The 23,255-nt window shown below is 44.3% G+C and overlaps 13 protein-coding genes across 13 annotated transcripts; 7 read left to right on the forward strand and 6 right to left on the reverse strand. All coding sequences in view use genetic code 12, as the record gives it.

Annotated features, from left to right (window-relative positions):
- Nucleotides 1–2,200: 2,200 nt before the first annotated feature.
- On the forward strand, nucleotides 2,201–3,334 carry LODBEIA_P56000 (uncharacterized protein; the record flags this gene model as incomplete). The annotated part of the gene is made up of 1 exon (XM_066975951.1): nucleotides 2,201–3,334. One exon carries the CDS (start codon nucleotides 2,201–2,203, stop codon nucleotides 3,332–3,334), a length of 1,134 nt encoding a protein of 377 aa, XP_066832538.1.
- A 2,370-nt stretch (nucleotides 3,335–5,704) lies between these two features.
- LODBEIA_P56010 (uncharacterized protein) lies at nucleotides 5,705–7,060 on the forward strand (the record flags this gene model as incomplete). The annotated part of the gene is made up of 1 exon (XM_066975952.1): nucleotides 5,705–7,060. One exon carries the CDS (start codon nucleotides 5,705–5,707, stop codon nucleotides 7,058–7,060), a length of 1,356 nt encoding a protein of 451 aa, XP_066832539.1.
- Nucleotides 7,061–7,251: 191 nt separating this feature from the next.
- LODBEIA_P56020 (uncharacterized protein) lies at nucleotides 7,252–8,277 on the reverse strand (the record flags this gene model as incomplete). The annotated part of the gene is made up of 1 exon (XM_066975953.1): nucleotides 7,252–8,277. One exon carries the CDS (start codon nucleotides 8,275–8,277, stop codon nucleotides 7,252–7,254), a length of 1,026 nt encoding a protein of 341 aa, XP_066832540.1.
- A 313-nt stretch (nucleotides 8,278–8,590) lies between these two features.
- On the reverse strand, nucleotides 8,591–9,319 carry LODBEIA_P56030 (uncharacterized protein; the record flags this gene model as incomplete). Its single annotated transcript, XM_066975954.1, has 2 exons — nucleotides 8,591–9,193; nucleotides 9,311–9,319. 2 exons carry the CDS (start codon nucleotides 9,317–9,319, stop codon nucleotides 8,591–8,593), a joined length of 612 nt encoding a protein of 203 aa, XP_066832541.1.
- A 188-nt stretch (nucleotides 9,320–9,507) lies between these two features.
- On the forward strand, nucleotides 9,508–10,797 carry LODBEIA_P56040 (uncharacterized protein; the record flags this gene model as incomplete). The annotated part of the gene is made up of 1 exon (XM_066975955.1): nucleotides 9,508–10,797. The coding sequence occupies one exon, from the start codon at nucleotides 9,508–9,510 to the stop codon at nucleotides 10,795–10,797; it is 1,290 nt and encodes a 429-aa protein (XP_066832542.1).
- Nucleotides 10,798–11,150: 353 nt separating this feature from the next.
- LODBEIA_P56050 (uncharacterized protein) lies at nucleotides 11,151–12,275 on the forward strand (the record flags this gene model as incomplete). Its single annotated transcript, XM_066975956.1, has 1 exon — nucleotides 11,151–12,275. One exon carries the CDS (start codon nucleotides 11,151–11,153, stop codon nucleotides 12,273–12,275), a length of 1,125 nt encoding a protein of 374 aa, XP_066832543.1.
- A 295-nt stretch (nucleotides 12,276–12,570) lies between these two features.
- Nucleotides 12,571–13,050, forward strand: LODBEIA_P56060 (uncharacterized protein; the record flags this gene model as incomplete). The annotated part of the gene is made up of 1 exon (XM_066975957.1): nucleotides 12,571–13,050. The coding sequence occupies one exon, from the start codon at nucleotides 12,571–12,573 to the stop codon at nucleotides 13,048–13,050; it is 480 nt and encodes a 159-aa protein (XP_066832544.1).
- Nucleotides 13,051–13,182: 132 nt separating this feature from the next.
- Nucleotides 13,183–13,698, reverse strand: LODBEIA_P56070 (uncharacterized protein; the record flags this gene model as incomplete). Its single annotated transcript, XM_066975958.1, has 1 exon — nucleotides 13,183–13,698. The coding sequence occupies one exon, from the start codon at nucleotides 13,696–13,698 to the stop codon at nucleotides 13,183–13,185; it is 516 nt and encodes a 171-aa protein (XP_066832545.1).
- A 213-nt stretch (nucleotides 13,699–13,911) lies between these two features.
- On the forward strand, nucleotides 13,912–15,261 carry LODBEIA_P56080 (uncharacterized protein; the record flags this gene model as incomplete). Its single annotated transcript, XM_066975959.1, has 1 exon — nucleotides 13,912–15,261. One exon carries the CDS (start codon nucleotides 13,912–13,914, stop codon nucleotides 15,259–15,261), a length of 1,350 nt encoding a protein of 449 aa, XP_066832546.1.
- A 129-nt stretch (nucleotides 15,262–15,390) lies between these two features.
- On the reverse strand, nucleotides 15,391–16,047 carry LODBEIA_P56090 (uncharacterized protein; the record flags this gene model as incomplete). The annotated part of the gene is made up of 1 exon (XM_066975960.1): nucleotides 15,391–16,047. The coding sequence occupies one exon, from the start codon at nucleotides 16,045–16,047 to the stop codon at nucleotides 15,391–15,393; it is 657 nt and encodes a 218-aa protein (XP_066832547.1).
- A 440-nt stretch (nucleotides 16,048–16,487) lies between these two features.
- LODBEIA_P56100 (uncharacterized protein) lies at nucleotides 16,488–16,946 on the reverse strand (the record flags this gene model as incomplete). The annotated part of the gene is made up of 2 exons (XM_066975962.1): nucleotides 16,488–16,862; nucleotides 16,935–16,946. The coding sequence occupies 2 exons, from the start codon at nucleotides 16,944–16,946 to the stop codon at nucleotides 16,488–16,490; spliced, it is 387 nt and encodes a 128-aa protein (XP_066832548.1).
- Nucleotides 16,947–17,254: 308 nt separating this feature from the next.
- On the reverse strand, nucleotides 17,255–17,812 carry LODBEIA_P56110 (mitochondrial 54S ribosomal protein mL58; the record flags this gene model as incomplete). The annotated part of the gene is made up of 1 exon (XM_066975963.1): nucleotides 17,255–17,812. One exon carries the CDS (start codon nucleotides 17,810–17,812, stop codon nucleotides 17,255–17,257), a length of 558 nt encoding a protein of 185 aa, XP_066832549.1.
- Nucleotides 17,813–20,614: 2,802 nt separating this feature from the next.
- LODBEIA_P56120 (uncharacterized protein) lies at nucleotides 20,615–22,099 on the forward strand (the record flags this gene model as incomplete). The annotated part of the gene is made up of 1 exon (XM_066975964.1): nucleotides 20,615–22,099. The coding sequence occupies one exon, from the start codon at nucleotides 20,615–20,617 to the stop codon at nucleotides 22,097–22,099; it is 1,485 nt and encodes a 494-aa protein (XP_066832550.1).
- Nucleotides 22,100–23,255: the final 1,156 nt, after the last annotated feature.

Consider the following 23,255-nt stretch of genomic DNA (forward strand, 5'->3'; position numbering starts at 1 on the left):
TCACGAAGCGCCAATTAGAAGGGACCCCGTTTATTTTTATGCTCCCACAGCTCATGGAAGAGACCTCCAAAGTTGTTTTGTTGGTTTTTTGGAAAACATTACATTATCGAAATTGAAAGTCTTGGTCTAGAACTGGACATGATTCCCCTCGGGGCCATTAAAAAAACGGTATGTTCGTTATGAGGGGTACAAAGTTGATCAGGACCGGATTAGACAAATAATAAAGGGAGGGGAAAGATAAAAAGGGTATGCTATTTTCTGTTTTTGTTTGCTTCTTTTTTGCCAGGTTTCGAACAACTAGGATACGCTTGAAAATTCTAGAGCAACTGTTATTGACACTACATTATGATATGAATGCCAAATATGGATTATTCGAAAGATTTGAATTTAAGACGAGTCGTTTTATTTTATGGAGATTGATACATTGCAGACGTTCTTCTTTACATGGGATTTGAAAACTAGCTGTGTTCCCCAAGTAGTAGCTGTGAAGTACTGTGAGCATTTTTGAGAGATTTCAAGTTGTCTCGTAATTTGGAGATTTTTACTTTTTGTTTTTAAACGTGGCGATGATATCGATATGGAAAAAATTTCAAATTTCAAGTTCCCCGCAAACATGTTCATATTGAGCGTGACGAGAATATCAAGTGCATTGCATCTCCTGCAACCTAATGGTGTGGTTTGTTATTGAAATGAGCTCGACGAGCGCATTGCTCGGAACGCGACGGTCGATGCAGTAGTAGTTGCCTCAAAATGTTCAAGAAATATCTTCACAAGTTGAGACTCGATATTGAAATCACGTCTTTTGCTTAGTGTCAGCCTTAAAGACTACTTGAGTTGAGCTTTCACAGCCTTGAATGCTTGGAGCAGACAGGCTACATCCAAACACCAGACAGGCTACATCCAAACACCAGACTAGGTAACATCCCAAAATCTTGACACGGTACGTTGGAGAGAATATCTTTTACCATAGTCAGCAGATAATAACACCAAGTCTTCTAGGTCTCTCCTTCGTTTCATATCTGGTTGAACATGTTGGAGCAGAGGGACAACTAACCCCCAGTTTACTAGAGTATCCTTCGGAATTCATATAAACAAAACAAAAGAGGATCCGAGGTTTCTTCTTCAGTTGCGTTCCATGGCGGTCACCATTGAATCGAATTTAATGCTAAAAATGGGCGAAGATCTTTCCACCTTCCACTTTCCACCTTCCACTTTCCACTTTCCACTTTCCACTTTCCACTTTCCACTTTCCACTTTCCACTTTCCACTTTCCCACAAGCCAGCACATTTCTGCTGCCTATAAACATATTCGCTTTATCGAAGGTCCATTCTGGTTACAGCAATGCAATTGAACTCAATCACAGCTACCAACAAAAGAAAGGCAAACGAACTTTCAGAGATATGTCTAATGAACCCTTCTACCTCTCAAGGCTCCTCCGCTAAATGAATCCTTGTTCCCCCTCCCCCGATGGAAATGAACCTCTTTTTATTTTGTTCAAAGTACACGAACACGGATAACTGTTATCAAAACAAAAACGCAATTTCACCAAGTCCGTGAACCGAGGACATAACAGATCAAAAGTCTCTAAACAAATGAAAAATACAAGACTATTCAGGTTCTTGACTGTCAGCTTTAGTGATTGAAGAGCCCATCACTTAAAGTTCTTTTGTTCTTTTTGTTTTGTTTTGTTTTTTTTTTTCCCCACACGGTGGTCAAGTTTCGAGATAGCATGTTATGACGGGCCTAAACTTGTATCAATTTGCCAAGCTCATCCACAGACTTCAAGATTTACCCGCTGAATTAGTCAATAAAATTTTTGACAACTTGCCCACTTGCTACGTCGACCACTTCTCCAAATCAAAACAATTTCAAAAAGCCGCCGTCGTCAACATCTTTTCACGAAAGATTCTGCTCAAGAATGAGAATAGCTGCGCAATAACGCACTCCTCCTGTGATGATGATGATGACTTTTTTTGCGACCACGGGATACTGATAGAACGGCTCTTGCATCTCACTGCTTTATATGCTATACTCCCAAAACACATAGAATGTACTGAGTTGGAGCACTTTAACTATCTTTTTGACCATGGCTATGAACTTTTTGCTGTAGCACAAAAGATAGACCTTCATAAACGACGAAATACTCCCGTTGTTGAAATTGAAAAATATACAAGGAATATCACATCGAAAAGAGGGAAAATGTTGCGAATCAATCGTATGGTTTGCGACACAATCGATTCGAGAGATTTCCCCGTGCCGAGATCCGTCAAGCATTTTAAATTTGAAGACGAAGCTGCTTATGATGTAAATTTTTTCCAGAATATGGAGGAGCTCGAGTCGTTGCAAATTGGCGGCGACTCTAAATTCCCCTTACTTGCATTGGGACGATTGCCAAGCACTTTGACAGAGTTGGATATCCCATATTTGAATTCTTTGGAAACGTGTAGCGGTATACCAAGAAAATTAAAGAAATGGAAGCTAGTTTACGATGAATTCGATTACAGCGACAGCGACGCCCACCATATCAGCATGACAACTGCCGGGTCAAACAATGTTCCCAGATTTGAACAGCTTGAGGAGCTTGACATTGGGTGTTGTTCATTTTCCAGCTTATTTCAATATGGCGTCTTTACCAATTTGAAAAAGCTTCGAATGCAGGTTCCCCATGGCGGGATGAGTTCAGAGTGGGAGCTTCTAGCACAGCGGGAGTGTCGAGCTTTGGAAGAATTGCAAGTCATTTCCAATCACTTTCCAACGTTGTTATTCTGTGCGGAATATGAGCTTCCGCGCCTCAGATTATTCAAATACCAGCAAAGTAGCGAAACTGTGGATCAAACGGAGGAAATGGAGAGGGAACACGGCGTTGCCTTGCATTTTCCAAAAAGGTTGGAAAGACTCGAGTTGGAGGTTGGTCCCAATTTGGTACTAGATATGGAAAAGTTTTCCGTTCCCGAGACTTTAAAGGTACTTGTGCTTCGCAATAATGTGGACAACTGTAGACGATTTGAGCAGTTGAAGCTACCGCCCAACTTGGAGATTTTTGCTGTTCGGGCCGATGGTGGTAGTGGTGGTGGAGACATTGATTTGAAGAATTTCATTTTCCCGCTTCAGTTGAAACAACTTTACCTTGAAGGTTTTCAATGTTTGGACTTGACAGGTTCGAATTTGCAAGACTTGAACAACTTGGAGCACATAAAAATTGAAAACGTACAACAAGAAAATTCGAGAACATTCCGAGACCTGGAAGATGGAAACGGATTCGTGACGACTTCAGCAACCAATCAATGGAGAGGGGAACAAAGGTCAGCGTTAACGCCAGAGCACGAAATCTAGGATAGCTTAAACAATAAAAATAAAAAAAAAAGAACAGGCTTCAAAAAGGTATAAACATAAAATTCACTGGCAACTGGCTGCTCAGAAATCTTTAGAAGACTCTTTTTTTTTTTCCTTTTTTTAACTTTGTATTGGAACTCTCGACCTAGACTTTGAAAGTCCCTCTCGACAATTAATACCAGAAACGTTGACCGAAAAGATGGGGAATCTTTTTTTTTTTTTTTTGCAACCGGTTGTCTCTTTGATTCAGTCTCTCGGTGTGCGCAAGGGAACAAACTCCCTCGTCTCATTTTGTGTGATGCAGCCACCATTACAGTGGCAATGAGACACAATTGATGGACCAGTTCAAGAACTTTGACAAAACATGCTGCTTTTTATTTTTGCCAAGTTCTACAGTTGATCTCAAGCTGCGCTTCATCAAAAAGGGGGAGGTGAAGGAAAGTGGAAACTGCGCTTTGAGCAGCAAACCCACAGCTTCTCACCGATTTGTTGATTCAAGCAGACTCCAATGATGCTGATAAATATAAGTATAGAATGGCTTGATCCCGCTTGAAGTCCCCCCCACTCGTGGTAAAGTCGCTCAACTTTCCATACCAGTTAAACAAAGCTGCTTGTCGAGAAACAAACAAACAAAAAAAAACGATCAATCAATCAATTAATCATAGTTGCAAATATGTGTTCCCGGTATTGTCACCTTATTTCGAGGCTCAAGATGTTGCCGTTGGAAATTGTGCACCACATCCTCGCCAATCTCGGAACCTGTTACGTCGTAGAGTTCTCAACGTTAAGGGAGTTTCAAGCGTTGTTAACGAAGACACTTCTCTCGAGACCAATTCTGTTCACATTAAATGCGGAGTCAATTCATGACAAATTCTTATTTTCTGAACTCCGCCGTGTGATGTCAGAAGAGAGATTGAGGCAGTTATTTGAGCGGAACAAACTACTTCCAAAGCATGTAGAATGCCTTCATTTGCATCTGTTCAATACCTTTTTTGTAGCTCACCCTTCTAGACAATGCTGATAGGATAGACCTTTACATGCAAAACCGCATGCCAAAGTTTGTTGAAGAAAATCATGCCAGCCATATCGAATCTGAAAAAGGGAAGAGATTGAAGATTAATCGGGTTATACTCGAGGTTCCTCGTTTCAGTCGCCTACCCAATATCCGTTTCGGTAAGGTCTATATAACTCACTCGACCTTTGACACGACTTGATTGCAATCACTTGAGCAATTGGAAACTTTATGTATTGAAGGAGGCGGTTTGTTTTTGGCCACTCCAATTGAAAAATATGAACCGCTTGAAACTTTGGAAATTGAGGGCTACCTGTGCCGTAGCCTTTGTAAATACGACACATTCAAGAACCTCAAGGTGCTCAAAATGACCATAAGTGATTGTAAGAGGCCGTCAGAAATAGAATATCTCCGTGAATGCCGAAGTTTGGAAATTTTTGCGCCCAAATCCAGGTCCTTCCCAGCATACTTATTTTCAACCAAGTGTGGAAGATTTCCAAATTTGAGATCCTTCAGACATGACGTTGCCTTTGGCCGTGTAAACGTAGACCATGGAACAGAGTATGACGTGGCTTTGCATTTTCCACAGAGTTTGCAAACGCTCGAGCTTGAGCTCAACCCTTACATGCAGCTTAACACGGAGAAGTTGTCTCTCCCGCAAGGCTTGCACCTGCTCTATTTCCGGGGCAGCAAACTTTTCTGTACTCGATATGAACAACTAAGGCTGCCTTCTAAACTATGCAGATTTCATCACGAAAACGATCGCCAAGATTGCTGTGTTCTTTCTTTTTAGAAAAAAAAAAGAATTGTGGCAAGGTTAAAAATGTCCAAATTATCTATTGCAAGTGTTGGAGTCGACGGTTTCAACACTCTGGGGTGGACGGCGTAATGGCACTACCCAGAAATGAATGGATTTGTTTTGGTTTCCAAGTTTATAAGTCGAAAGCTTTTCCTTTAGGTCTTTCCTCCAAGGCTGAATCGTTTTTCGTTTCTCATCTTGCGTTTCGCATATCTCTTTCTGGCTGTCGTCCTTCACGTTATTTTACTGCGGTCCCCCCTCCACAGGCGCTACGACAAGCAAATTACAACAAAATGGAGGTTATGCAAACCTGACAAGTTTGCTTTTTAAGAACTAATGGCTGTTCATTCATCTATGTATGTTCTCTACATGCCTTGGTGCTTTCCATGTTCATGGGATAGGCTGCGAAAAGTTGCTGCTGGCGCCGCCGCTCAAAACTCTTGAAAAAAACAACAGGGGACATAATACAGGTTGATTTTTTTTTCGAGCACAACAACGCCCACCGTTGGAGGAACATCACCTCCACCACCATCATTACCCATTACCGATTTATCCAGGAATGTCAGGAGCATCGGACTTTCTCAGTAAAGGAATAGACTTGGTTCAAAAAGCCATAGACGCAGACACCGCCACGAGGTACGAAGAAGCGTACAAACTATACTACAATGGGCTCGACTATCTCATGTTGGCAATCAAATATGAAAAAAACCCCAAGTCTAAAGAACTAGTCAAGTCGAAATTCACCGAGTACTTGACTCGGGCCGAGCAGCTCAAGGAACACTTGGAGAAACAGCAGGCCAAGTCCAACTCTGCCGAAAACTCCTCGAATGGATCAACCAAGGCTCGCAAATCTGGCAGTGGCGACAACGATGACGATGCCGATGCCGATACCAAGAAGTTGCGAGGTGCGTTAGCGAGCGCGATTCTCTCGGAAAAGCCCAATGTCAACTGGTCCGATATAGCAGGTCTAGATTCGGCAAAGGAGGCGCTTAAGGAGGCGGTCATTTTACCGGTCAAGTTCCCGCAGTTGTTTGTGGGCAACAGGAAACCTACGTCGGGGATCTTGCTTTATGGACCGCCGGGTACCGGTAAATCCTATTTGGCAAAAGCCGTTGCGACGGAGGCCAACTCGACCTTTTTCAGCGTATCTTCATCCGATTTAGTCTCGAAATGGATGGGTGAGTCGGAACGGTTGGTGAAGCAGCTATTCACCATGGCGAGGGAGAATAAGCCCTCGATTATCTTTATTGATGAAGTCGACGCATTGTGTGGGCCTCGTGGCGAAGGCGAAAGCGAGGCCTCTAGAAGAATCAAGACCGAGTTGTTGGTGCAAATGAATGGCGTGGGCAATGATTCGCAGGGGGTCTTGGTGTTGGGGGCAACTAATATCCCCTGGCAGTTGGATGCTGCGATAAGACGAAGATTTGAAAGAAGAATATACATTGCTTTGCCTGATGTCGAAGCCAGATCGAGGATGTTTGAAATCAACATTGGCGAAGTTCCCTGTGAGTGCACGCCTCATGACTATAGAACGTTGGCCGAGTTGACCGATGGATACTCGGGCCATGATATCGCTGTTGTTGTGAGAGACGCTTTGATGCAGCCAATACGGAAAATCCAGCAGGCAACGCATTTCAAACCTGTGTTTGATGATGATGATGCTGATGATGAGGATGCTGGTGTTGACGATGGTGAGAAGAAGAAGAAGAAGGAGAAGTACACACCGTGCTCGCCTGGTGACGAGGGAGCTAGAGAGATGAATTGGATGGACATAGGCACTGACGAGTTGAAAGAGCCCCTGTTGACGATCAAAGACTTTATCAAGTCAATCAAGAGCAATAGGCCCACGGTTAACCTGTCTGATATCGAGAACCATATCAAGTTTACCGACGACTTTGGTCAAGAGGGAAACTGAAATGAAAATCTAAAAAAAGAAAAAATATTAAAAAAAAAAGCAAAGGTTATTTCGATACATACTTTCAGTTCTATACATATTTTTAGATCATCTCTTCTTCTTTCTTCTCAAATGTGGTGCTTCCTTTTTTTTTCTGTTTTCTTTGAACAGTAATATTACAATGCTTTTTCATCGTCAGAAGGTGTCAAGGCTCATCTCACCCAGAAGTGGCCAGTACCATCCATGGGTCTAGTGGGAGATCTCGAACGAGTCCTTTTCTTCAACTTTTCCGCGAACAAATCCTCCTCTTCCTCGTCACCACCATCATTTCTACGGCCTCTTCTATTTTGGACCTTGCTCTTGAACAAATCGTCGTCTCCATCTCCACGCCCACGTCCTTTGGAAGCTAATCTTTCCCTAAACAAATCGTCATCTCCTCGACGATCATGCACCGGCTGCGACTTTTTCAACTTATCGGCGAACAAATCTTCCTGCTCTTGCTTCTCTTCTGTATCTCTTCTCCGCGGTGCATAGCGGCGACGAGGTTGTCTCTCGGGCTCGCCATGGATCAAATAGTATCGCGAGTATTGCGATGCATTTTTCACTTTTCGATCCAGTTGGAAAGACTGTCGGATACGCAACTCTATCGCCGATTCATCTTCGTCCATTTTCGATTCTCCTTCTCCGTTGCCGTTTCCATTTCCATCCGCATTTCCACCCCCACCAGCTTTCTTGTCAGCTTCGCCGTTTGCGAGCGCCAACCGATTCACCAAACTTTGACTCTTTCGAAACGCCACAATGGGGTCGTATGGCTTTGCAAGCACTTCCTGTATAGTTTTGTTTACATCATTTGCATCGTTAGTCATTGGTTCCAGTCTTAGCTGTGCCAACGCGTTGCGGTTCTCGTGGCTTGTTTTGAAAACGACATTGACATTGGAATCGTCGATCCATTCAACTCGAAAAGTCAACTGATCCTCAAACGGGATTTGACTATAGGTGATTTTCTGCTTATCGTTGTCGAATTCTGAAGTGTAGTTGAGGTAGTAGTCGACGTAGGCCTTGATCTCTTCCGTTGATAAATTGTCTACCCCATTCAAGTGTAATGCCTCGGGCCGGATCTGCTGGGTTGTTCCCTGATACTGGACTTCTACCGACAACTGTTCCAACTCTGCTGCATTGGCCTTCTCATCTTCTATTGATTTCACAATGAATCCTCCGTATGGCGCTGGCTCTTCCATCTGTCTGTCTCGTATGTGTGGGGGTTGAACAGGGATGGGGTCCAAACTTCAATCGCTCTGAATTTTTTTTTCCTACAGTGGTGAAGGAGAAAGGGGAGTATTTGAGCCTACTTTGGCAAGATGTTGACGCTTCAAGTATTGAACAAAAAGCAGAAAGAGATTACTTTTGCTTGAACGAAAGAGAGGTGACTGATTTACTTGCGAGAGTCTCAAAGAGACATTCAACTTCCATCGTGGTGCAGTCTCGAGATTTCCATTGGTTCGTTTATTTTTTTTTTACCGAGTCTTGAAGCTGTCCTCGTCGATTTGATAATTAGTCCTTCATGACACCTTCTTCATCCTTCCCGGTGATTTCTATGCTGGCCGTTTCGTCTCCTGTAGTCTTGCTCTCTCCGGGTTCCTCAATCAGCTTTTCCTCTGTCTCTGCCTCCGCCTCTGCGTTTGCATTGTTCAGAGTGCCTTCGGTATCATCTTCCTCTATCGCGTCCTTCACCTCTGAATCACCATTGGCTGCACTTTCCCCTTCTTCCTTCTCCTCCTCCACCGCCACTACCACGCTCTCACTCGTTGCCGCAACCACATCTTCCGTGCCATTACTCTCCTCCGCCATTTCAACGTCCTGTTTCTCCACCACGGCCGTCGTGCTTGGCTCGTTTTCACTCTCACTCCACTCTCGTATGAACAACACATTATTACACCTAATGAATATATTCCCAATCATTTCTTCCCTCCTTGTCTCCCTAGAAGTAGCTGACTTCTCATATATGATCTCAAAAGTGTCGTCTAGCTGTATATTTAGGTAGTTATCGGCCGAGATGAACTTGCCCCTATATTCCGTCTTGTTCCATTTCAATCGCACCACCACTTGCTTACCAAGTAGCGATTTTATAAACGGTTTGGGATTAACGGGATGAAACTGTAAAGATTTGCGTTAGTAAAAAACAAGACAACAAAACAACAAAACCACGGTCTCTTTCTTTCTCCCTCTCTCACTCTCATCATCGTCGATAACATGATTAAGAATGATACATACGCTGGACATGAATGGGCGATTTCGTGTGTTTTCAAAGACGTGGTGTTCTTCTTGATGGTTCGTGATGTTGTTCCCAACCGCCCACCGGTTGAAATTTTCCACTTCGCAAGAATGAAAAAAAAGGACTCCCGAGATCCACGTAAACAACATACAAGAGGTACATCGATAGAGGAAGAGACACACACACACAGGAGAGCATGAGCAAGCTCAGTCAGGTATTTATTATAGGGGGCCTCGTAAGGCTGCTACTACCCACATTGGTTCCGTCAATCACCCCGACGCTATCTTCAGTCGTGGAGTTGTCCACGCCAATCACTTCATTCAAGGCACTCAAAGAGGCGTTCTACTTGTTGAATAACGGCATTGATCTATACGACGGAGGCGTCAACCACAATCCACCATTGCTTGTCGTTTTGCTTTCACTAGCGGATGCACTTCCTTACTCTGACGCGCTTTTCAACGTCATATACGCCTTGGTAGACTTGGTGATTGCGTGGCATTTGGTGCGCATCAACCGGTGGTATAATGCCTACGTGTCCACGAGGATGGGCAAGAAGCCGATTGTTGGGTTCAATGACGATTTGATTGCAAGTTTCTACTTGTTCAACCCGTTGGTGTTGCTAACAAACTTGAGCCATTCGACGATTGTGTTTACGTGGCTATTTATCGTGGTTGCTGTTTATCAGATTACGGTCAAGAAACAGAGTTTGCGTGGGATGATTTCGCTTGCCATTGCAACGTATTTATCGTTCCATTCGCTTTACTTGCTACCGTCAGTGTTGGGCTTGGTCCATGCCACTGCCGTCCAGAGAGGAGGAGACTTGGCGAGGATCTACGTGCAAAACATTGGCATATACGTGGCCACGTTGGGGTTGCTCGTCTTGACCTCTTTTGCATTTACGGCATCGTGGCAGTTTGTTGACAATTGCTACCTCACGGTCATTTTGTTCAAGAAAATCACACCAAACGTCGGGCTATGGTGGTACTTGTTCACGGAAATGTTTGAGTTCTTCTCCCCCTTCTATGTCGGGATGTTCAACATTTACTCGTTCTTGTACGTGACGCCCATTGCACTCCGGCTATTTGAATACGCCAAGACGCCGCAGTTGGGGGATTCGTTCGTGGCTATCGTGTTGTCGATGTTGTGGATTTCTTTCACCAAATCGTACCCCACCGTTGGAGACTTGGGGTTCGTTTTGTCGTTGGTTCCAATCTTGAAAGGCTCGGTCTTGCCACGGTGCACTATGGTTTTTGCTACGGGGCTCACTTTGGTTGTTGCGCTTCTATTATCTCCCATCTTCTACCACTGCTGGATCGTGCTTGGCAACGGCAATTCCAACTTCTTTTACGGGATTAACTTGACCTGGGGAGCAGTTCACATCATGGCAATCATGGATTTGCTCTGGGGCCAGTTGATTAGAGATTACATTACCGAGAACGAAGTTAAAGAAGATGACATTGCAAAGCTTTCTTTAGCTCAGATATAAGTCTCAACAAACTTAAAATCAAGGAAAACCTCTTGCACCACCGTATAGTAAATGACTTCCACCATCTCTACACTAGCGTCTTGGGCTGCCTTTGCAAAAGAATACCTTGTAGTGGTTGTTGGTGGTTCGCAGTGGGTGATGTGTAGCATCACGTGACCTCCTTTCCCGTGCCAATCAACGAATGAGAATTTATAATTTTCCAGTGGTAAACCCACCAAAGAACTTTTCACCTTGCTAACGTTACTGGGAAAAAGAGTCTGTAGAGGAACAACAGTCCAATTCCACCGTTCAACAGCCACCTCGCACGTTCTCTCTAATTCATAGCAGACCCAGCTGATTATCACCACAGTGTCATGTTGTCTCGTACTGCAATTCGCGCTTACAGCTCAATTCCAAACGGCATAAAAGTGGCCTCCAAGCAATCGGTCAATGACTTGACCAAACTCGCCGTGGTTGTGGACAATGCCGGTTCCAAGAACGGTAAACACGGAGTAGCACATTTGTTATCCAAGTTTGCATTTGCCAACACTGGAGCCAAGTCGGCGTTGAGATTCACCAGGGAGTCAGAGTTATTAGGTGCTACTTTTGAAGGTAAAGTAACCAGAGATGCCTTGGTTTTGGAAACTGCGTTTTTGAAGCAGGATTTGCCCTACTTTGTCGAGGCGTTGGGAAATGTGCTTGCCAACACCCAGTTTACGCCTCACGAGTTCAGCGAAGTTGTCTTGCCTTCAGCTAAAGCTGAAACCAAATTGAAGCATGCTGATTCGCATTTCGCCGGGTTGGATAAATTGCACGAGATCACATTCAGAAAAGGATTGGGCAACCCCCTCTTGTACGATGGTGCCACGCCAGTTTCCGTTGACGATGTTGCTGAGTTTGCTCACGAGACTTTTACCGGTGCCAACGTGTCTGTTTTATCTGCGGGTGCCGACGAGGCGGACTTGACCAAATTCGTACAAGAATCGGCTTTTTCTCAAATCCCACAAGGTGCAACTAAGGCTGCTTCTGCGCCAACTGATTTCTTCAAGAACCAGGAAGCCAGAATTCCATTGGCCGGTGGCAAGTCTACTGCCTTGATTGGGTTCCCAGTTAAGCCCGCCGATTTCGGTAAATACGAAGTTCTTTCCGCAGCAATTGGCTCATCAGTCGTGCCTGCGCCAGCCGCCCCATTACTCCAGATTCCCGGTGCCGTCTCCCATTTGTACAAATATCGCGATGCTGGGTTATTTGTGATTTCCGTTTCCGGTACAGCTGAAGAAGTTGCTGCTGGTATCAAACAAGCTAAAAAGGTTGCCGACTCCGTGTCAAGCAGCGAGTTGTCGAAGGCTGTCAAAGCTGCTGAATTGAGTGTTGTTTTACAATCTACTGTTGCATACCCTTTGAGTATAAAAGTTTCAGCTAGCCAGGCTCCAACCAAGGACTTTAACTACGTTGCTGTTGGTGATTTAAGCGTGTTGCCTTTTGCAGCTGACTTATAGATTTGACCCATAGGAATAATAAAAAGAACCAAAAAGAATGAAAAAGACCAAACAACGTTGTTTTAGGGAATGTTAGCCTTGTAGTTTGAGGTGGAACCGACGTGGGTTTCGTGGAGGGTAGTGGTGATGGTGGTGGGTGTCGCATTTTCTGTCGTGTCGCATTTTTTTTCAACTCCCGACATCGCCAATTTTTCTTGCAAACCTCCAACCAAGCCCATCATCGCATCTGCCTGGAAAGGTCCTCACTAAAACAAGAAAATATATACATAAAAAAGGAATAGCTCTTCCCCTCCCGATGTCAGATTACGAAGACAATGCGTTTAACGACGCAGCAGAGAACGCCGTTGATTTCGAGGAGGCAAACTACTACGACGACGACGATTACGAAGAGCCCATAAATGGAGGAGAAGCACCGGCAAAAGCCGAAGATGGCAGGGTGATAATCAACGGAGGCTTGGGCCCAGACGACGCAGCAAGAGGCGAGGCACAGCACCAACCTCGCAAAAAGTCGGCTAGAGAACTAGCGATACCCAAGGAGAAAAGAACCACGACTCCCTACATGACCAAATACGAACGCGCTAGGATCTTGGGCACGAGAGCATTGCAGATCTCGTTGAATGCGCCGGTCTTGGTTGACATTGAAGGTGAAACAGACCCGTTGCAGATAGCGATGAAGGAGCTTGCACAGAGAAAGATTCCCTTGGTTATAAGAAGATATTTACCCGATGGATCCTATGAAGATTGGGGGTGTGACGAGTTGATTGTCGACCATTAACTGGCTTGTGGTTCAGAAATAGAGAGAGGGCAAGCAAAAGGGCAAAATAACTGTGTACTATTTTAGAAAAGAACAAAAAAATTACAACGTCTTTTGGTGAAAATGTGATGTATAAAAAATGCCGTTTTTTTGTTAATTGAGGTAAGCGTCGAGCCATTTCGACGCAAGGAAGATGGGTTTCCCGTCGATGTTTTCCAGTACGAACCCCTTGGTTAACTTGTTGAAGCTTTGGCGCGATAGATACTTAGGTTCTTCGCCAAAGGCACCCACGTTAGCCGAACAGCACGCATCCTTCAATTTCTCCATGTCTATTTGCAAATCGTCCTTTGCAACCTTCTGATCGTCCAGTAGCAGGTACGCTTGAAGTGCGGTATATAGTAGAGAGGCCTCTTCTAGCTGCAGCATCTCCTTGGCCATCATTGCCAGAAACTGGGCAAACTTTATCCCCGTTTCAGAATGGTCCACGCCGTCGATGGTCATCATGGCTTTGAGCTCCGAGTCACTGGGCCTGGCCAAGCCCACCGTGGTGTAGACCTGTTTGAGGTCTTCGAGGGTGATGTTTGAGTCCCGCGACTCGCCGTCAATCAACGTGAACGCATTCTTGATCTGGGTCCTCTTGGCAGCTGATACCGAGCTCAAGTACAGCATATGGTCGATATAGCAACAACACAAGCAACTGAATGGAAGTGAATGGGAGTGGAATATGAGGGAGGTTCCTTGAGTAACTGGCCCGTGTTGTTCACGTATCGTCCCCTTTATCAACTTTTTTTTTAATTCATCTCCACGCGTTTCCTCGGTTGATGCCACTACGAATTTCCTTCCCTTTATGCTTTCTTTCTGAGTCTGGTTGGTTCCCAGGATATGTCAGAGAGTACCTTATATAACCAGCCCGTGGTGGTGGACAATGGCTCGGGGAACTTAAAGGCTGGCTTTGCAGGCGAGGAGAAGCCCAAAACTTATGCCTCGGCCATCGTAGGTCGACCGAAGTACCAAAAGCTAATGGCAGGTTCATTGATTCCATCATCCACGTCTTTGCGAGCCGACACTACTACAGCTTCAGCAACACGAGCTACAACGACATCATCGTCATCAATAACGACAAGAACAACAGCATCAGTAGCAGGATCATTTTCAAGCGACTCGGATGTGTTTTTAGGCGACGCCGCCCAGAATAATCGGGGACTATTGAGACTCAATTACCCTATAGAGCATGGCATCGTCAACAAATGGTCGGATATGGAGTTACTTTGGGAACACATGTTCACACAGGACCTCAAGGTGCACGCGGAGGAGCATCCGCTTTTGATAACCGAGGCGCCGCTCAATCCACGCAGCAATCGCGACAAGATGTGTCAAGTGATGTTTGAGAAGTTCAATGTTCCATGCATGTATATATCGATCCAGGCTGTGCTTGCCCTATATGCCCTGGGTCGAACCACGGGCGTCGTCATTGATAGCGGCGATGGTGTCACCCATGTTGTGCCTGTTTACGAGGGCTTTTCCCTATCTCCTTCTATCAAGAGGATGGATGTTGCTGGAAGGGACATTACGTCGCATCTATCGTTCAATATCAGACGCATGTCGGGTGTGGCGTTGCAGAGCAGCTCGGAGCTCGAAGTTGTGCGGATGATGAAGGAGAGCTGCTGCTTTATCTCCAAGGATCCCAAAAGGGACGAGAAGTTGTATCGAGCGTACTACATGCGGCGGGGCGCGTCCTCGTCTAATGGTGAAATGTTTAGCTCGTACAAGTTGCCCGATGGGCACGAGGTCAATCTTGGCGTTGAGCGGTTTCGTGCCCCTGAAATCTTGTTCAACCCCCAGCTCATTGGCAACGAGAGTCCCGGTATACATGAGCTCACATCGTTGGCTATCGCCAAGACCGACTTGGACCTCCGGCCGACACTTTACCACAACATCTTGCTCTCGGGTGGGAACACGTTGTTGAAAAACTTTGGCGACCGGTTATTGAAGGAGTTGAAGGACGCCCAGGATCAAACTAGAGATGCATCGACTTCGATTTGGAACAAGTCAATCACCGACGACACTTATAATACCAAGATGAAGGTGAAGATCTTTGCTCCGCCCGAGAGAAAGTACTCCACATGGATAGGTGGCTCCATCTTGGCTGGTCTTTCTACGTTTAAGAAAATGTGGGTTACATCGGAGGAGTACAAGGACAATCCCGAATTAGTTCACACGAAATGTCTTTGAAATAAAAAGATGAAAGAAAAAAAATATAAATATTAAACTAAGATGCTATGTTGTGTTCTGCTATTGTATGTTTTTCGTTTCATTTCGTTTTCTGTTCTGTTCTGTTCTGTTCTGTTCTGTTCTGTTCTGTTAAATACAATAATATCTGTCACCGAAATCGCCCAACCCAGGAACAATGAATTTATCCTCATCCAATTTTTCATCGATTCCACCAGTGATGATCTTCACGTCGGGGTATCTATCACGGAACGCCTTGATACCTTCAGGAGCAGCCAACAAGTTCAAGAAAAAGATTCTATCCATCTTGACCCCGCGCGCCAACAAGACCTCGACCGCCATCATGGCCGAACCACCGGTGGCCAACATGGGATCCAATAGGAAAACATAGCGCTCGCTTATATCCTCCGGCAACTTCTCGTAGAACAACTTGGGCAACGCCGTCTCTTCGTCTCGTTGAATCAAGATCTTGCCAATGCGGACCGATCTGCAACAATCTCTCAACCCCATCTCCATCGACTCGCCCGCGCGCACGATGGAAACACCACAGATCTTGCCGAGGAACCTCGAGCCCTTGTACCGGTGTCCCCCATGGCACTCAATGATTGTTTCCTCAACGGGCAATTGGTTCAAGCCTTCTTCTACTAGCAAACGGATGATTCGATCGGAGTAAAAGACAAAGTCGCCGCGCTTGGTCTCCCGGTCGCGGATTATGCTGTAGAGGCCGATTAATTGCTTGGTTTGCGGGAGGAGGATGACGTTGTTGTCGACTTCGACGGGCACTGACATGGCTAACGGGGAGACCTACGGGGTTGGGTGCAGGTTCTGATAAGGCTGATGCCGATGAGGAGCTATCTGGAGAGAAATGATGAGATCGTTCTCCAAAGCTGCGAAAGAAAAAAAAAAGGAACTGAGAGTGTTTAGGAGATTTCGGTGATGGAAAAGAAGCGCAATTCGAATCTCTGGTGGTAGGAGAGGAAGAAGAAGAGAACAACATCGCTGGTTCGATGGTAGAAAGGTGAATAAATGTACAGATGGCAAACTTGTTAATCGTACATTATTTTTTGGCCTGGCGTTTTTAGGGGGTTGTCTCATATAGTATCTAATTCTCCAGCTGTACAAATGGATTGTCAATGATTTCACTCCCGTCAACGGGGGATATCGTCAATAAACTAGTGCATCTAACAACCACCAATCCGAAATGCCTCGTCTTGCCACTTAATGTATCTTCATCTTCCAAGTCTAGAAAAATACCAAAAGCGGTTCGTTAGTAAAAAAAAAAATTCTTTCTTGCGAGATGAAATGAGTGGGGAGGGAGTGGCAAACGGGTTCAACATACCTCTTAATTGCTCAGTGACATCTTCCAAGACTAGATTCATCAATTGATCGAACCCCTTGAGAATACCGGTGATTTGTCTTCCTCCGACACACCTTACTCTGATTTGTTCCCCTTTGTATTTGTTCAAATCCAAGATCGCCTCTCTTTTTGGACCTTCTGACCTTGGTCTATCCGTGTGCAGTTGCTGGTTTCTTCTCTTGTTCTGATACTGCTGTTGTGGTTGTTGTTGTTGCTGCTGCTGCTGGTTTCTCAGCCTTTTGAAATCCTGGTGATGGCAAGTTAGTTACGCTGTCTTTTTGCATCTCTGAGAAATAATGCATTCGATTGATATACATACGGTTTCTGGCATTTCGTGGGATCTTTCACTATTGACCTGTCGTTATGGACGCCTTCTAACCTCCATCATCTTTCATCCGGTTTTTTTTTTTGGTAGTGGACCAAGCCACTCGCGGTGTCTCAATATGGGTAGCTCAAGCCCCCCCTTCTTCAAGAGTATCATGGCCAAAGAAAGCTCTCTATCTTCACGTACATCCCTTGGTTCATTACAGTTGTCGTCAGATTGTCGTCAGATTGTCGATATTTACAGATTAGATTCTATATGCTGCGCCAGATTTATATCTACCAAAAGAAAATTGCAATTCTCCCCAGTTGGTCAAGTTAGAATTCATTTCTCAACCACATTTCTCTTCTCTTTTGCCTGTCCAACGCGGTCCTGCGCAAGCCAAGCTCAAGCTTATCCCCATGCGATCCCTCAGACTTTCTGGCCTTTTCCATGTCCGTCCTGAAGAAATAGACCAACTTCTCCAACTCAACGTTGAATTTTTTGCTCAAGGCCCTTAAAGTCCACTCGCGAGGATTTTCGGCTCTCAACTTTTTCATCTCCACCACGGTTTCCGCCGTTATTGTGTATTCTCTCTGGTGGGGCGCCTTGAATTGCCGGATGATGGGCATATCTGCAACCACTTGGGGCAGTATGCTCTGGCTGCGCTGTTTCGCCAATTCTCGTCTGGGATCGTGCGGTGGTAGGAACAAGTAAGGTGTTTGCATCGATGGCTTGACTATTGCTGCAGGCGGATTATACACAAGACCCGACGTTTTGGCTGGTTTGAAGTTGAACCCCGATCTTTTGGCGTTGTATTTATTTACAGGTACGGGCACGTACGGTATGGACTGCTTCGGTGCATGGTGTAGTGTTCGTACCGTCAGCCTTAGCATCTTGGAAGAATATCAAAGTGAAAAATCGGCTAGGAAAAAAAGAATGGTCTCCAAACGGATCTGTAAACAGCGGTAGTTTCTGAGTGGTTGGTTGGTCCTTCTCCTGCTACTCTCTCAGTGTAGGTCTTGAAAAAGTTTTTCATTTTTTCGGAAAAATCGAAACGTCGTGTGCGCAGATACAATCCATACCGACCACCCTATGTCGCTCTTTTTTATTTTGCAGCCATGATGAATGCAAAAGTGAAGCTCCCCCTTTCAGTGTTGTACAATTTTTGGCCTATCCCTGGGATCTGTAGAGATTAACACGTTGAAATTCGATATAAAGCTCAAAAACAAGGGTGTAAAAGGGTGGTTGATTTTTCGTAAATAGTCATATAAGTACATGTATATTTCTGCGAGCACGCCTCCGCAGGACATTCCGCTCCTAGTCGGCCAGTTTTCATAAACAAATACCATCATTCCACGTTCGCCTTTGGGTCTCTCCACTTCAGCTTTTTAAGCCGGCAACCTTCAAGTCCTGCAATTCGTTAGCACTCTACCCGAGTTTTCCTTTTTTTTTTTTTGTTTTCTTAGTCTTTCTGCATGCGAAAAGGCAAAAGTTTATGGCAAATGCCGTGATGGAAGTTGGCGTCGATGGGCTAAAACATCACCGTGACACTTTTGAAAAACGACTATTTCTCAATATCGGCAATGTTGTTGGTGGTGATGGTTGTGGCTTCCCTGTTGCTTTTCTGATGCAGAATTGCATCTAGTTTGCGCGTGTTCGATTTGCAACCACCGTCTTTTTCCCGGCAAGTTCAAAATAAACACAAACAACAATGAGTTAGGCGTTGGGTTAAAACGTCGATATCTGAATCGAAACGGCGCATCGGCATTGAAGAAGAGAAATGATTGCTCATGCTTCAATCTGGCCCACGAACCAATACCACTTTCTGATAATGTAATAGAAACCCAGCCTCGTTTTTTTGTCAGCAAAAGTCCTTTGTAGTGTAACGGCTATCACGGTTCGCTTTCATCCACAAGAGAAAGTTCCGAGCAGACCGGGGTTCGACTCCCCGCAAGGGAGCTTTATTTTCTTTTTTTTTTTTCTCTTCATACTATATTGCACAGATACGATATATCATTAAGAGAAGCAAACCAGTTTCCCTCATTTGCAATCATAGGGCACGACGTTGGGGACTATTGGAATGTCTGGGTGTGTGTTGGTTGTGTTGGTTGTGTTGGAGGTGGTATTGTGTTCTGTAGCCTCTTCAATCTTCTTTTTCTTTTTCTCTCTGGTTTTGCAGCCCTCTCTGTTTTGCAGAAGAGGAGTCGTTTTATGGCTACAGTCCACAAGACAACAAAGCAACCTCGTCCGGTCCAGAGTCGACAATTGACGTCGTAAGCTACTAGACTTGGCCTAAGCTATCTCTTCTTTCTGCACTCTACTCTCTCCACATGACACCTTAAATATGTTCCCCTTTTCGCATCAAATCCCGGTATTATCTTGGGAAAAAAAAAATGGATGAGTGTATCTACTTATCCGTTGAGTAGTCAACTTTCATGGCGAATGACTTGTTTTGTGATTATTCTTTAAAAAGGGTGAGGTTGGTCTGCACTTGCTTTGCTGGTGATGATTTCGATATTTCGTTTGCAACTCTCACTGCCACTTTGCTACGAGTTCATGGGTTTTTGACTACAAAGAGATTCTAACCGGACTAGTTCGACTGGGCTCGGGACCCTCCGTTCCCTCCCCATTTTCCACTCTGCCCAACCCACTTTTTACGACGGGACTGGCGGTAACACGCATGAAAAAAAAAAAAAAAAAAAAAAAAAACAGTAAAATTTTCATGGAGTTGTATTGTTGTGGTCATATACGTGGCGCATGATTGACCTTGTTCACCGCACAAATGCAAGCTAGTCTATAGGATATATCACCCAACTGCGATGGGACAGGAAATGTATAGACAAGTTGTTTATACAATGATGCTACGAAAAGCAATGCTTCAAGCTGATACAGAGCTTTTCCTCGCTGTTGCAAGCTTCCCCCACGGCTAGCCCTCTTTGCTTTGCCACTGCAAGATGGATGGTTTCTTTTTTCAAAAGTCTAACAGAACCACTAGAGACTTTTTAGAGTGAAACCTCATAAACGTGGTTCCCGGCTCTGGTTACCTCTAATTGTAAAGAGATGTCTCAGCCCCACCGCAATGTTTTAAAAATTAACGAAATAAAAAAAAAAAAAAAAATCTTAGCACTGGCCAGTATCATAACCCGAGATACAGCGATGAAAGGCGGGCCGGATCTTTTTTTGCTCTTCCGGTAACATAAGTGAGAGGAGATCCATGGGATGTTGCTCGTAGCTTTGCAGTAGTGAATCGCCTCACCTTATAGTGTATAGATAGGTACATATATATATAAAGGCCATCTCGTGTCCACCTTATTCGAAAAAACCCCCTATCGAAAACCCTCAAGAAGAGGAAAAAATAAACTCTTTTGACAGATTTTTAATATCTTCACGATTTTCTTAACTTCACGATTCTTGACAGGAGGTTGATTCGTAAACCCCACCCATTCGAGAATAAACTGCAACTATCGTTAACTACATTTGTCAATTTTGCTTTTTTTTTTCGTTCCAACGGTATAAATGACTTGAGTTTTTATATAAATTGTCATAACACAGGGAAGACCTATTCAAGTTATGATATGAGACGGTAAATTAACATACTTGGTTTCATCAAAAAAAGAAAAACAAAAAAGACACAGACACAAGCAATAGTGGAAGAGAGATATAGCAACGGATTCACAGAGTATCCTTAAGAAGCCATGAAATTTGCAAAGACTTTGGAACGGGAGTTGAGCGGAGACATCCCCGAGGAATGGGTAGAAGCAGCCATCAAGTACAAAGCATTGAAGAAATGTATCGGTAAAGTTGTCGATGAGTTGAAATTTCTCGGTTTGGAAAAGAACAATTTGAAACTATTGATCAATGACAAAGTGGTTGATGTTGGAGACGATCAAGAAGAGGCTGGCAAAACTAGTCACCCCAATCCGATTATTGCCGAGTACACGTTGAGAAAAGAGTCACCCGAAGGCCCCAAGATTCAACCTATGCTTAACATCATTTTGGACTTTAGCAATGAGAATTTGTCGGATGCTAGCATCACCAAGACTAGCAATGAAATCAAGCTGAAACTTGAAAGCTTGTTGAATAATGAAGATGCTAGTGGACAAGATGAGGAGAAGATAATTGAATTGAAGGAGGAAAACGATGGCGAGTTGAGATTGGTTTCAAGCAGAGAAGGCTCGTTATCTCCACCATCATCACCACCACTATCACCACCACCACCACCAGCATCTGAAGTCGACAAGATTTCAAATAATATGGATGCTCTTGTGCTACAACCTGGAACCAGCCACAAGAAACGCGAGATCCACATTGTTCTCAACTCCGACGGCAAGTTTTTCAAAATGTTGGAAGAAGAATTGGAGGCATTGGACTCTGTGCGCAAGACCGAGGAGTCGAAAATCATTGACGAGGTGCAAGCTGTAGCTGATGCGGTGACTCGTTTGTCCAATATTCAAGCCGAGCTTTACAAATGGCGAGAATTGTTCAAGATCTACCTTGACTCCGAAGTCTATTTCCGCTACAATGACCAGTTCCGCGAACCACGCAATGAAGAAGAAATCAAGAAACAATTGGATGAGTTTATGGTCAACGCCAACAAGTCCGGGGTCATTGCTCAATTCAAAAAGAAAACCAGTCTTGTTGCATTCAACGATTTCGTAGCTATGAACTACCATTTGTTCAAATTACTCCAGTTCCAAACCATAAACACCGAGGCGTTGCGTAAGATCCTCAAGAAATTTGATAAACAAACGTCGCTTGGGATCCAGGATATTTACCCCAAGTTAGTTTCGTCGGACCACATTTTCGTGAGCGGGAAATCATTAGCTCAATCCATCTGCTTTGTCATTCAAAACTCAATCCTTCAGCTTATTCCTCAAATCGATGACTATTCCTGCCCCATTTGCATGACGATTGCCTTTAAGCCGATTAGATTGTCCTGTGGACACGTTTTCTGTGTTCGATGCTTGGTCAAGTTGAAGAAAGATGCCAAGACCAATTGCCCCATGTGCAGATTGCCCGATGCGATAGCAGATGCTGATTCGACTAATTTGGATTTGAAAAATATGGCATTGATGAAGAAATATTTCCCTATTGAAGTCAAGGAGAAAGTACGCGATAGAAGCAAGGAACGGTTCAAGGAAATGAAGAGAAGTAGAGGTGAACGATGCTGCATCATGTAGAGCTGTTGTTTTTTTTTTTTTTTTTATTGTTTTACGATATTGAGTTGTAGACAAATTCAAATGACTGTGGAATTCAATTTTTACTCCCCTTACTACTCTGCTCAACTCTGCTTGACTTTAACAAGTTCACGTCTTTTGTTGACCTAGCCTCGGGTATTGCCAATGACAGTGGTCGGCTCGATATTAGTGTTCAAGATGACCTTTGCTGCATGAAAAAGTCCTTTGTAGTGTAATGGCTATCACGGTTCGCTTTCACCGAGCAGATCGGGGTTCGATTCCCCGCAAGGGAGCTTGCTAGTTATTTTTTAAATTTTTTTTTGATTGCAAGAATTCATGAAGCCACCTCTTTGCTGACAATATCCAGCATTTCCGTGTTCTTTAGCCGCATTCATAGAGACTGACCAAGGCATGGGATTAGCGAAGGGATGGATGTTGGCGGTCTGATAATATATATAGATCAAAGTTTATAGCGTGCGCGAAACTTTCGTTTTCTTTTTCCTTTTTTTCGCAGCCAAATGTCAAAAAATTTGGGACGATAACTGGCAATATTGTGGCTTCAACGGTGTAACCGCAGTGGAATCATGAATGTGTGCGAGACTGATGGCATTTTATTATTGAGTAAATGATAGCCTTGAAGAATTGGAGTCAAGAACGGCCGGGACTTGAACTTGTTCAGATTCAAAGTAACTGTCATAATCTTTACTTTGATGGATTTTGATCCTAAATGAGTTGGTAAGTTTGTTGGTGTTTTCAACATGGATAGAGAAGGATACCGTCGGCACTTTGTCGTAAAACGTGACGAGCTCTCGGAATTTGCAAGCTTTGATTTATGTAGTTTCTTCGATGAAAGAGCAAAACTATGCCGTCCTTGTCCTTGAGCGTTGTCATAGTAATCTCAAAACCACGCTGTAAGCTTGTTCGCCACAACGAGATAGGACATTGGCCTACTTGGTTCTGTAGTGTAGGGGTAATCACATCGGATTCTGATTCCGGGGACCTGGGTTCGATTCCCAGCCGAACCTTTCTTTTTTTTTTTTCTTGCCCCCTAATTTTTTTCCACTGCCACACACTCTCCGCAGTTGACTCTCACTCTTTTCAGCGTGTGCTTCACTTCACTATCAGGGACCACACACGGACACCTAGAGTATACCAAAGC

Source organism: Lodderomyces beijingensis (genome assembly GCF_963989305.1).
Source record: "Lodderomyces beijingensis strain CBS 14171 genome assembly, chromosome: 7".
NCBI lineage: Eukaryota > Fungi > Ascomycota > Pichiomycetes > Serinales > Debaryomycetaceae > Lodderomyces > Lodderomyces beijingensis.